The sequence below is a fragment of the Musa acuminata genome, chromosome BXJ3-4 (assembly GCF_036884655.1).
Source record: "Musa acuminata AAA Group cultivar baxijiao chromosome BXJ3-4, Cavendish_Baxijiao_AAA, whole genome shotgun sequence".
In the NCBI taxonomy this organism is placed as follows: Eukaryota; Viridiplantae; Streptophyta; class Magnoliopsida; order Zingiberales; family Musaceae; genus Musa; species Musa acuminata.
In genome coordinates, this window is record NC_088352.1 from 37047302 (window position 1) to 37059955 (window position 12654).

At 39.3% G+C, this 12654-nt stretch overlaps 1 protein-coding gene across 1 annotated transcript; it reads right to left on the bottom strand.

Annotated features, from left to right (window-relative positions):
- Positions 1-8096: 8096 nt before the first annotated feature.
- LOC135636417 (anthocyanin 5-aromatic acyltransferase-like) lies at positions 8097-9428 on the bottom strand. Its single transcript, XM_065148106.1, has one exon. It carries the CDS (start codon positions 9426-9428, stop codon positions 8097-8099), a length of 1332 nt encoding a protein of 443 aa, XP_065004178.1.
- Positions 9429-12654: the final 3226 nt, after the last annotated feature.

A 12654-nucleotide genomic window follows, 5' to 3' on the forward strand; every position in this document is an offset into this window, starting at 1 on the left:
GATTTTCATAAAAAGGTTACATTGTTATACGAAGATTTATGCCCAAAACTATACGTATAAGGGAGATTGTGTTACCTAGAAAGATCGTATATTTCTAAATTCCTTTAGATCTGTGGGAGAGAATGAAGGAGGTCAATTGTCATCTCTAGTTGTGCTCCACACGGTAAGGGCTGTAAAGACGCTCCTTGAATCGCTACATAAATCTCCACATACCCAAATAGAGGCCGTTGGCTAAGGAGAATAGGAGGTGGTAGCCAAAAGTCTTAGCCTATGACCCTTTAGTTCCCTCCTATTTATAAAGACCATTGTCAACTTAATTATAACGGATCATGCCCTATTGGTTAATGGATCTCCAACCAATTACTTAAGCCTCTTATATTACTGGATCTTTATCTAATAATATCATATTAGCTCTTATTTGATCTCATTCATAGGATCCAATAATTCAAGGGCTTATTAGATATTCGATAAGATAGGGGCTCCAACGGATATCTCATATCTGAACATTTACTCGTGACAACACCTACCATATGTATGTGACCCTTTAGACCCAACATCAAGTTGGTCGTGAGTCATACTTGTTAGAACTTCTTTTAGCTTAGTAAATTATTATCTATATAATTCACTCGACTCATCAACTACAAACGTATTATGCCACTACGTCGTAGTCCGTAGATGATTCAAAAGAATCCAATCAATTGGACCTATTTATCCTCAGTTATTATGTATCTATAGTGCCTTATTCATTTAATACCCTAGAGACAATATACCGGGCATGGTGCTATCAAGCTCATACAGTTTCTACTTGAGTCTTGCTCTAATCGGATTCTCCCGAAGTACTCTTTATCTCTTAATCCAAATAACACTAGCGAGGGATTTGTTTGAGCAAAAACACATGAGATATTCTTCTCATGACACCGAGAGTGGATGTTTCTCTATCGATACTCAATAGCCCTCGTAAGATTGGTTGCTACTCTTGATGACCGGTTATGCTAGATCTGAAACTTTTAGGCTTATAAGTTCGGTATCAAAAAGTAGAGTTCTAATATAGGATATCCTTGGTGTTTAAAGTCTAAGGATCAGATACACTACTATAATGACGGAATAGTTATTTGAGAATGATGTATAATCAATCATCCAGCATCCCATAAGTAGATCAATTAGTGACCTCATTCTCTAATGAGTACTTTATCCCTAGTGTCCTTGCATAAGCAACTATGAGACTAGCTGCATGCATTATACGAACTGGTATGTAGTATACTGGTTTGTTCGGTTATCTCGATATTCATCTCGAGTAACCTATGACCGAGATTATTTATGGTCTATGTTTAAAGGTGAATTAGTCTCATTATTATTATCTCATCATAATATGATTCTCATTGCATAGATCTATAGACATCACAATATATGCACAATGTAAGATAAAGTGATAAAATACTAAATAATATAATAAGAAAAAAAATACGTATTATGTCACATGTGTTATCACTCACGTGATTGACTTATAGGGCACCTATAACAAATAATCTCTCACTTGACCTAAAACGAATCACCTGCGTGTTTAATCCCTATTAGAATCTTATGACGCTCAAAGATAATTTGAGATAACAATTTTGTTAGTAGATTTACGATGTTATCTTTGAATTAAACTCTTTCCACTACTATATCTTCTTAAGTCATGATCTCTCTAATAAGCAAGAACATCCTCATAACACTTTTGATGAGACTCGAGTTCCCTCATTTGAACAATCGCCTCGTAATTGTTGTAATATAAGGGAATCGGCTCCTCGTTGCTTGTCACGACTCCCAGATTCGTAATAAACTTTTTCATCTAGACTCCCTCCTTTGCTACCTTTGACGTAGCAATATACTCCGCCTTTGTGGTTGAGTTAATAGTAATATTTTCCTCGAAAATCATCCAGCATACTACTCATCCATTCAGAGTGAATACATACCCTAAATTAGACTTGTTGTCATCGACATTAGAATAGAAACTCGAGTCTGTGTTACCCTTAATCCTGAGGCTACTACCTCCATAGGCTAGTAAAAGATCTTTAGTCCTTCTTAAGTATTTAATGATATACTTTATTGCTTTTCAATACTCAAAGCTTGGATCCGCCTAATACCTGCTCGTGATACTCAGAACATGTGCTATATCAGGCCTGATACATAGTATAACATACATGATAGACCCTATCGTTGAGGCATAGAGTATCCTATCTATGTTTATCTTTTTTTTAGGAGTCTTTGGGGACATACTCCTAAAAAGCGATATCACATGTCTCATCGGTATGAGACATCTCTTGGAATTTTTCATGTCAAATCTTTTGATAATAAAGTCTATGTACTTGGATTGGGATAAGTCAAATATCCTCATAGATCTATCTCTATAGATCTGAATCCTAAGATATATGATATTTCCCCTAAGTCCTTCATAGAGAAATGTCTAGATAACCAAGCCTTTACTATAGAGAGCATTCCTACATTATTCGTCATAATTATGATGTCATGCACATACATCATCAAAAAGGTGATAGCGCTCCCACTTACCTTCCTGTACACATAAGACTCATCTTCTTTCTTAACAAAGTCATAAGATTTGATTGTTTTATTAAATCTTATGTTTCAACTTCCAAAAGTTTGCTATAGTCCATAGATACACCTAAGCTATTTACATATTTTATCTGACTTTCTTTGGATACGAATCACTCATGCTGTATCACATACACCTCCTCCTCAAGTTGCCATTGAGGAATGTAATTTTCACGTCCATTTGCTAGATTTCATAATCACAGTGTACTACAATAACCAATAAAATTCGGATAGATTTTAATATGGCTATGGATGAGAAGGTTTCATCATAGTCAATATCTTACATTTAATAATACCCCTTAGCCATTAGTCTTGCTTTATAAGTCTCTACCTTTCTATCTACTTCAATCTTCTTTTTAAAGTTTCACTTACAACCAATAGATACAATACCCTCGGGTGTATCAACTATATTCTAAATCTTGTTGAAGTACATAGAATCCATCTTAGAATTCTTCGTTTTTTGCCACTTTCTAAAGTCTATACTCGTAATAGCCTCCTCATAGGTCTAATGATCAATATCCTCAGCATCATCTCCTCCGATATGTCATATATATCTCTTTGGAGGAGGAGGTACTCTACCGGACCTATATAAAATTGAAACTTGTATGCTAGGTACCTGAATAAACTTAGGCTATGGAATGGTGCTCGAGCTAGGTTTTTAAATCTCGCTCAACTCTATCATGCTCTCATTGTCTCCACCAAGAATATATTCCTTCTCAAGGAACAGTGCTAACTTGGCCACAAAGACTTTTTGATCCTTGGGTTACAGTATCCTGTAAACTTGGCAAGGCAACCCCAAATCTCAACAACATTACAATCAGGCTTTTTTCTTTTGTATATCTCATATATTATAGATACTACCGATTTATTTGGAACTTTGTTCAGAAGGTAAGCTGTAGTCTCTATGGCTTATCCCGAGAATAAGACGGGCAATTTGGCGAAACTTATCATGAACCGCACCATATCTAACAATGTGCGATTACTCTTTTTAGATACATTATTAAGCTGAGGTGTATAATGAGGTATCCATTGTGATAGAATCTCATTGTCCTTGAGGAATTGGGTGAATTCTATACTCAAGTACTCATCAACTCGATCTAATCGAAGAGTCTTGATACTCTTTCGAATATGGTTCTCCACTTCATTCTTATACTCCCTAAATTTCTCAAAGGCTTCAGACTTGTACTTCATAAGTACACATGTCCGTACCTAGAGAAATTATTAGTAAAAGTAATGAAATATGAGTAACCACTTATGACATGAGTTGAGATGAAACCACATATATCATTATGTATGAATTTCAACAAGTGAGTAGCACTCTCTTCAGTTTCACAAAATGAAAAGTTAGACTGTTTTTCACAAAGGCAAGGCTCACAAGTTGCATATGATTCATAGTCGAATGGATCTAGATATCCATCATTTGGCAACTTTTGAATCCTTTACTAATGGATATAACATACCTTACAATGCCATAAGTATACACTATTTACTTCATCTTGTTTCCTCTTAGACATACTTATATTCATGATATGTGGAGCAATGTTTAGCATAAACAAACCATTATGCGATGTCTCTCTAGTGATGATCTTATCATTATTAATTATTGAACAACTATTGTTCTCAAAAACTACTTTATAACAATTCAATGTCAAATATGAAATGAAAATAACGATTTTGATAATAGAGGAAACAAAATAACATGCATATGATGCGATAGTAGCTCCACTAAGCATATGTAAAGTGACATCGCCGATAGCAACAGTAACAACTCTTGCTCCATTACCTATCCTGAGGTTCATCTCGCCTCTCGCTAATCTTCTAGGCTTTGCTAGAATCTGTAATGAATTACAGATGTGATAAACACTACCGATATCTAATACCCATGCACCATCACGAAAATCTAACAATTGAAGAGTGATCATGAATATACCTAAAGCTTCTCTAAACTTTTGTTTCATCTTTTCTACAAGGTACTCCTTGTAGTTACTCTTTCAATGCCCGTCTTTGCCATAGTGGAAGAATTGATCTTTGTCCTTTGTCGGGTCCTTCTTAGTAACCTTTGCTTTACCCGATTTGCTCTTGTCCTTGCCCTTCTTAAGGGATTTTCTGTCTTCCTTTTCATTATAGTCTCACTAGCACAAAGAACTAGCTTCTCATTCTTAATAGTGCTCTCAACCTCACTCAACATATTGAGGAGCTCAAGGAGAGTCATCTCAAGCTTGGTAATATTAAAATTCATGATGTACTGCCCATAAGTTATCTTCTAGTACCATTTCTAGACTCATGAATTTTTCTATCTACTCAAGCATCTGAAGGACATGATTCTAAACTCGTATCCCCTCAATCATTCTAGTGTAGAAGAGACTCTTAGATATCTCATATCGTTGAGTCATTCCTTTTTCCTCAAACAATTTATGGATATACAGAAGAATAAATCTAGAATTTATTTTTTCATATTGTCTTTGTGACTCACGAGTCATAGAGCTCAACATATAACACTGAGTAAGACTTGAGTCATTTATATACTTCCTGTAGCGAGCGATCTCATACTCGCTTGCCCCTTCTTCGGGTGTAGGCATCACTTTATCAAGGGTATATACGATTTTCTTAATCGTGAGAACGATTCTCAAGTTGCGGAGCTAATCCATATAATTTGGACTAATGAGGCAGTTGACATTAAGTATGCCACATAAAGGATTTGAAAGTGACATGTTTCTACCAAACATGAGATGTAATATAAATAAATAACATGTATATTTTATAGAAAAATAAACAATTAAGATATAAACTTCTATTTTGATGTGCTCCCATTATTTTTTTAGCGAGTTATGCAACACTCTAAACACATGAAATGAAAGTCTGCGACAGACTTTTAGTAGGGATCGAGTTCCAATTGGCATCTTAGTGTAACCTCGAGGACTCGACCAATCACACTAAACCCAAAAAGATATGCAACTCTTGTCGATCACAACTCCTTGTGATTCTCATCCTGTTTGGCCTTCGACCCACTATGGTCTCAACAGACTCAACTAATCATGATATTTGGTTAAGTAATCACCATCGTTACAAGATGAGTTTGATTCGATGATATACCCTCGAGGGGCTTGACCAAGCATATTACATCCTCAGGTCATTGGTGACATCTTTATATCATAAGCAAGATATTGAATTGTAATATATGTGAGCCTTGAGAGCCTCGACTAACTCAACCTACGTCGAGAATCGATTTCTTCTTTTAACGATGGAAGGCAATGTGGGCACTCTAATTGCATCACATTTACCAACTTAATATTATCGAGAGAAGAAATTTTAATTTGGTCTCCTATGACGTGTCACATACATGCATATTTAATATATATTTAAATCATATGTAAATATATATACATATCTAGTATATGTACAAGCAATCACATATTACATGAACAATCACACATAATGATCATGAACCATAACCTAATTTGATCAAACTTGAGCCAATGGGCTCAATCACTCACATCACGATCTATATATGCATTGAACATCTCCATGTCTAGTAATCGTCCATATTTTTTTGTCGGTTCTGTCGGTATCTCGGCGCTTCTCCATGTGTTACGATCGTTTGTCTCGGCTTCGTGGGTTCCTTTATCGCCTCCACGCTTCCGCTGTGTCTCGTCGTGTAATTACAACATAATCACATGTACCTAGGCCCGATAATAAATGAGAAAAATAAAGACTCGCGAACCTTATTTCTCCTCAACCAACATATATAGAGATTTGGACAGCGATTCGAGGAGCGTTTTTTGCAGCCCCAATGGTGTGGATCGTTGCAAAAGAGGATGATACTTGATCTTCTTCATCCTCGCCCATAGGTATATAGGATTTCAGAGATATATGATCTCCATAGATAATACAACTATCTAACACATGACTTTCAGTTTTACAGGTTTTTACGTACCAATGAACGCACGATGACGAACACCTTTTTGAAAAATCTGAGATTTTTGTTTTCTATTCTTCCACCGCGCACATGTAATGTCGCAAATAGGAGCACTATCATAAAAATATGAAATTAGGAGATATACTATCTAAAAAAATAGATTGTTTTTAAATCATCCTTTTTTTATTTTATCAATCACGAATTTGATTTTTCTGAGTTATTAATTTTATTTTATCGTTTATTGAATAAAATTAATTTGATGCTTAAGTTATTTTTTATTGTGAACTATTGGACAAATGCAAAATCATTGAGTCGTGGCCTCGGGGCCGACGCAGCGGGCTGACAGCGCAGGTGTGGTCTCAGGCAGCATGGGGCCGAGGAGCACGACGCAGGCGGGCAGGCCGCACACGTGTGTCTGAGGGGGCATGGAGCCGAGGAGTACGACACAGGCGGGCTGGCCGCGCAGGTGTGTCTTGAGGGGCATGGAGCCGAGGAGCATGACGCAGGCAAGCTGGCCGTGCAGGTGTGTCTCAGGGGGCATGGAGCCGAGGAGCACGACGCACGCGAGCAAGTCGTGCAGGTGTGTCTCGGGGAGAGCCGAAGAGCATAACGCAGGCGGGCAAGTCGCGCAGGTGTGTCTCGAGAAGCATGGAGCTGAGGAGCACGACGCAGGTGGGCTGGCCGCACAGGTGTGGTCTCGGGGCAGCATGGGGCCGAGGAGCACGACGCAAGCGGGCAGGCCGCGCAAGTGTGTCTCGGGGGGCATGGAGCCGAGGAGCACGACGTAGGCGAGCTGGCCGCACAGATGTGTCTCCTCAACCAACATATATAGATATTTGGACAACGATTCGAGGAGCATTTTTGTAGCCCCTATGGTGTAGATCGCCGCAAAAGAGGATAAATACTTATCTTCTTCATCCTCGCCCACAGGTATATAGGATTTCAGAGATATATGATCTCCATAGATAATACAACTATCTCACACATGACTTTCAGTTTCACAGGTTTTTACGTACCAATGAACGCACGACGAACACTGAAAAATCTGGGATTTTTGTTTTCTATTCTTCTACTGCGCATGTAATGTCGCCTCTAGATTTCTACCATTATAAATTCTTTTTAAATATACTATTAAAAAAATATTTTTATATAAATTCAGATATCATAAAATAATAAATACTTATAAATGACCAACAGCCACCTTCCTATTTTGGAGACAGCATTAAATATAATTGTCAGAAAGCATCAGCTCTGGAAACCAGCACGTTACTTTGAAAGCAGCACCAGAAATAAAGAAATAAAGATTACATCTCCTTCAGGAGATATGACGGTGGAGGCAACACAGTTGCCACAAGCACCCTCTTCATGTTCTCGATCTCTATGCATGACATCTACAGCCCGTTTCATTTTCCTCGAACATTTGATTCTGCTGAAACAGCAATTTTATTTCAGTCGATGATTGCAGCTGACACTGGGCAATACGTGATTATAATTAGTAGGGTTCACGTACTGGAAACAACGACAAGATCAAGCACGAGCACAAACATTTCAGCTTCATCAGCAAACCTCACTCGATCTCCAGGCAGATCTATTCAGGAAGAAGTTTCAGGCCACTGAGGAAGTGCCTCTCGAACACATCCATCTGATGCTGCTCGAATGATAAGCCAATTTCCACGCCAACTCCTCTTCTGCTTTCCTGCAGCCATACGGCTCGGCTCCTATGCATCACAATCTCAACCTTCACCGGTCTTCCCCACCCGAAATCAGTATCGTAAACTTTGAACTTGGGTGATCCCGCCAGGGTCATGGGAAGTTTTTGCGTGGCGTGATGCCATCTTTCGCACATGCCGTGCACACCCTTAAGGGCGCCGTGTTTCAGGTCTTCTATAGCCTTCCCGATGGCCTCGGAGGCGGCGAAGATGCCGTCCTCCCCGACCAGATCGCTCACCTTCACCTCCACAAAGCACGGGACGATGCAGTTGCCGAAGTATGTCTCGGGCACTGGCGACGGCAGACGACCCCGGGCATCCGCCGTGAATGTGAAGTGCGCGGTCTCGTCGCCTGCGTCGCCCAACGTCTTCATGAGGCAGACCCACACGTACGCGTAGGTCACCACCACCGTCGAGCAATGGAAGGTGGTGTTGCGCTCCCCGGCCTTGGCCATCACCCAGCACTTGAGACGCCGGATGTGATCTTGTCCGAGGGCGAACGTGGCGGTAACCAAGTTGGAGGCTAGGGTCGACGCTTCACGGGTCCCGGAGCTCTCGTAACCTGGAATGAAGTTGACGGAACGCAGCTGAAGAGGATTAGGGATCGCCGTCCTGTCGAATAACGGTGCCGCCGGCTCCACGATCTCCCCTGCTCGGCAAGCGGATGCCCACGATTTCACGAAGCGCATGAAGCTCGAGCCGTCGCACGCGACGTGATGCACCCATACCCCGACGGTGAAGCCTTGGTCGGGGAACACGGTGACCTGCACAGCCGACAAGGGCTTCGCGGCACCCGACCAGATCGGCCGGGGCGCCAACCGCTGCAGCTTGTACACGTCGCGCGCGTAGTCGCCGGAGAGCTCGTGGAACCCACTGTCGCACTCGGCCAAGACGAAGGACAGTGATTCGCCGCCGGTCCAACCGACCTCGGAGATGTCGTCATGGCTGACGGAGCATCTGAGGTTGCCCGCCAGGGGGTAGAACCGGGCAAGCGCGAGGGACAGGGACGACTTCAACTTCGGCAGTACCGAGTCGGCGAAGACTGCAGCGGGGTGGGGGAACTCGTAGAAGAAGAGGCGGCGGACGGGACCGGAGGTCGACCAGAGGACGTCGAAGAAGGTGAGCGGAAGAGAGGGCGGCGCCGCCGCCGATCCCATCGTTGGGAAGATCCGGGATTGCTCCAACACTCTCACTTCTCCGGCCGACTCCATCGTAATAGCTACGCTTCGCTCGATTCCCTCTTGAGACAACACGAGATTCACAATGACAAAAGGCTCATTGGAAGTTCGAGCTTGCTTTATGCGCGCCTTCGATCCGTGATACGATACCTCATAGCTCGTCCACCGGAGTATGGGCTTACCATGTGACGAGGATAGTTATTATGATAAGACTCGGCTGACGTCAGATAACGCCTCACGTCTCGATCGACGCCACAGCACTTGGTTAAACGAACCAGAACGTCGGTCGAGACGCATTAATGCCTGCTCAGGCTCAGTTCTTCACGTCACGCCAACACCAATGTCAGACGCTACCAGCTTGTCCCCTGCAAGCAGGCTGGCAAATCAAGAAACAGTAAGCTTCCCTATAAAAACTCTCGTATTCTGAACGGAGAAGGGGGAGGGAGACCAAAAAAGCCTCCTGACCCGATCTGTGTGCAGGGAAAAAGACGGGGCACCTCCCATCGCGAGCCTAAGCGAGGAGTCCCCTCCCGGAGGAAGCGACGACCCCGTCCCGATCGGACGACCATGATCAACCACCTCGACGGACTCAAAGGCCGTCTCGGAAAGATCCCTCGTCATCCGGACCCGAACCGAGCCGCGTCGACCCCAAGGCCACGGCTCAAGGTTGTTCACCGCAACACCATGTGATAAACGTGGGATTCTTTCTCGACTGCGTTCCTCAATCACTGCAAGATAATGTGTCGTTTATATGATCGACATGGACGAATGAAATCCACATGCATAAACCAAGCTTTCGCGGGTTGGTTGGTGTTGTCAATCTTTTGTATGTCCAATGATATTTCTTTATAATCTTTTAGACGATTTCTCGAAAACACATCTTTCCATCTTATCATAATCTCCGAAATACTCTCACCTTTTCTGTTCATATATCCTATTCAAAAATATTATTATTTTTAATAAATTTATAGTATTTTTAATTATTTCATCAAGATATTATAAATCTATTTAAAAATATTGTAACTAAAAAAAAAACTCAAAATCCAGTAGAAACTAACTTATATATAAAAATAAAATTTCTAATAATTATTTTTACTGATTTAAAAATAAGAATAATTAAATATTGAGACTTATTTTTGACACCTTCTGCGAAACATTATAAGTTTAATTAAAAATATTATAATTGAAGTAAATAAACCCAAAACCAAATAAAAAACTGCTCATAAAAATAAGATTTTAAATATATATCCTACTGGATTAGGAATAATAAATAAATAAATAAATAAATATTTATGATTTTGAATAGATTAACATTACTTTGGAAAAATATTATAAATATATTTAAAAAACTAAAAACTTAGATCGGTCCAAAATTGATTGACCAATTTACTCTACACATCGATCCATTAAAAAAAACAGAAAACTGTTGAAAATATGAAAAGTACCTCTAAAAAAAAAAGAACTTTTGCATCTTCCATATATCTTAAATATTTATGGATGTTTAACATATGGCGAGTAGCACGAGATGGGACACCTCACTGCAGTGATATGACTACGACGATTATGCGCTCGTGACTGGATCACGTGAATAGCCCACAAGTTTTCTGAGTTGACGCGATTGATTTTTGTACGATTTCTCTGAAATAAAACTCTTTTTTTTTGTGGAGAGTATCTCTTATTTTCATTTTTTTCAAATAATATTCTTAATTTTTTTTAAATTTCGAAAATACTTTTCTCTCTCCCTTCCTTGCTTCGCCCTCTGTTGATGTTGCATGCCCGTCTCTTCCCGCCCCATAAGGGGAAGTGGGTATACAAAGGAGTGTGGGTTTCTTAACGACGTATTATCAACAAAGTGGTGAGGATGGAAGAGTTAGAAAATGATAAAACTAAAATATTATAATATAATTAAAAAAAATGTTACAAGATATTAGAAAGTGCATACTACATTGTTCCATAAACTAGATTCTAACGGTAACTATCTCATCCCATCATATCATCTATGATTAAATTATGTATAGAACTATCCTCTTAACTTTTAGATCAGGGGCCACTTAGGTAGAACATGACTATAAACATAACAACTATCTTTATAATTATCTATGAATCAATTCTTAATGTCATATCCCGGGTTTATAAAAAAAATAAAAAAAAATAGTATTTTATTATCCATAATTTACATAATAAACTCTCTCATTTTCTTTTCATTCGTCTTTGAATTCAAATCCTTATCTTTACAATAGTAAATATTCTATTAACTAAAAGAATGACAAGTCTCTTCCACCCAAGCTTCGGATATATTACACAGTAGTAGATTACTCTGAAAATAAATATAAAATAAAAACATATCAACAACCACATATGTTGGTAGGAACCTTAGAAAAATCATAAAAATAATCTTCAATATTCATGAAATATAAACAAGTATTAATAATTCAATAAGAAAATATATTTATTCATCATAAAACTTATGTATCAGAAAAATGATAATAATTTTTTACATAATAAATAAATTCATGCATTAGCCACATGTAGCACATACATAATAACAAAGGCATACATCACCCGATGGTGCACTCTCCTTACATCAGATAGAGAGACATATTCTACGGGATGGATTCCTCCCAACAACAGATGAAGATAATCTATATCGCACTCCCAATAGCGGATGGAGTGGTATCCCTCACTCGCCCAAGTGGAGACACATTCCTCCCAACAGCGGATGGAGGAACCGTCTAACTATCATGTTTGACGACCCGCTAATCCCTGAAGGGAATCGCCATACCTGCCCTTGGCAGGGATACATAAACATCCATGGTCATTTATTTACACTCATCCAATCACTCATGAGTATAACAAGAAATCAATATGATTAAATATTATGATATATCATACTTGATGTAAATCTACTGGACTATGTTCATTTGTGGCTCCGCACTATGATGGACTTGTAGCTCTTTTCACAAATTACACTCCCAATGTGAACTACTAGTCTAATCACATCTACTACATAATACTCATCATATCAATATCATAAACATAAGAAAAATAGAAAACCAATAATCATTTTCAAATACCATCTTCGGATAAAACCTTTAAATTCATCAAATCATAAAAGCATGAAACATCAATATCTCAATAGTCCTCGATCAACCAAAACCCTAATTAGAATAACTCAATTGACTTAAATCAAACTCAATTCGATTATGATCTAATGGAACCAACATTAAATCCTTATAGAACTGGTCTGGAATCATTCTAG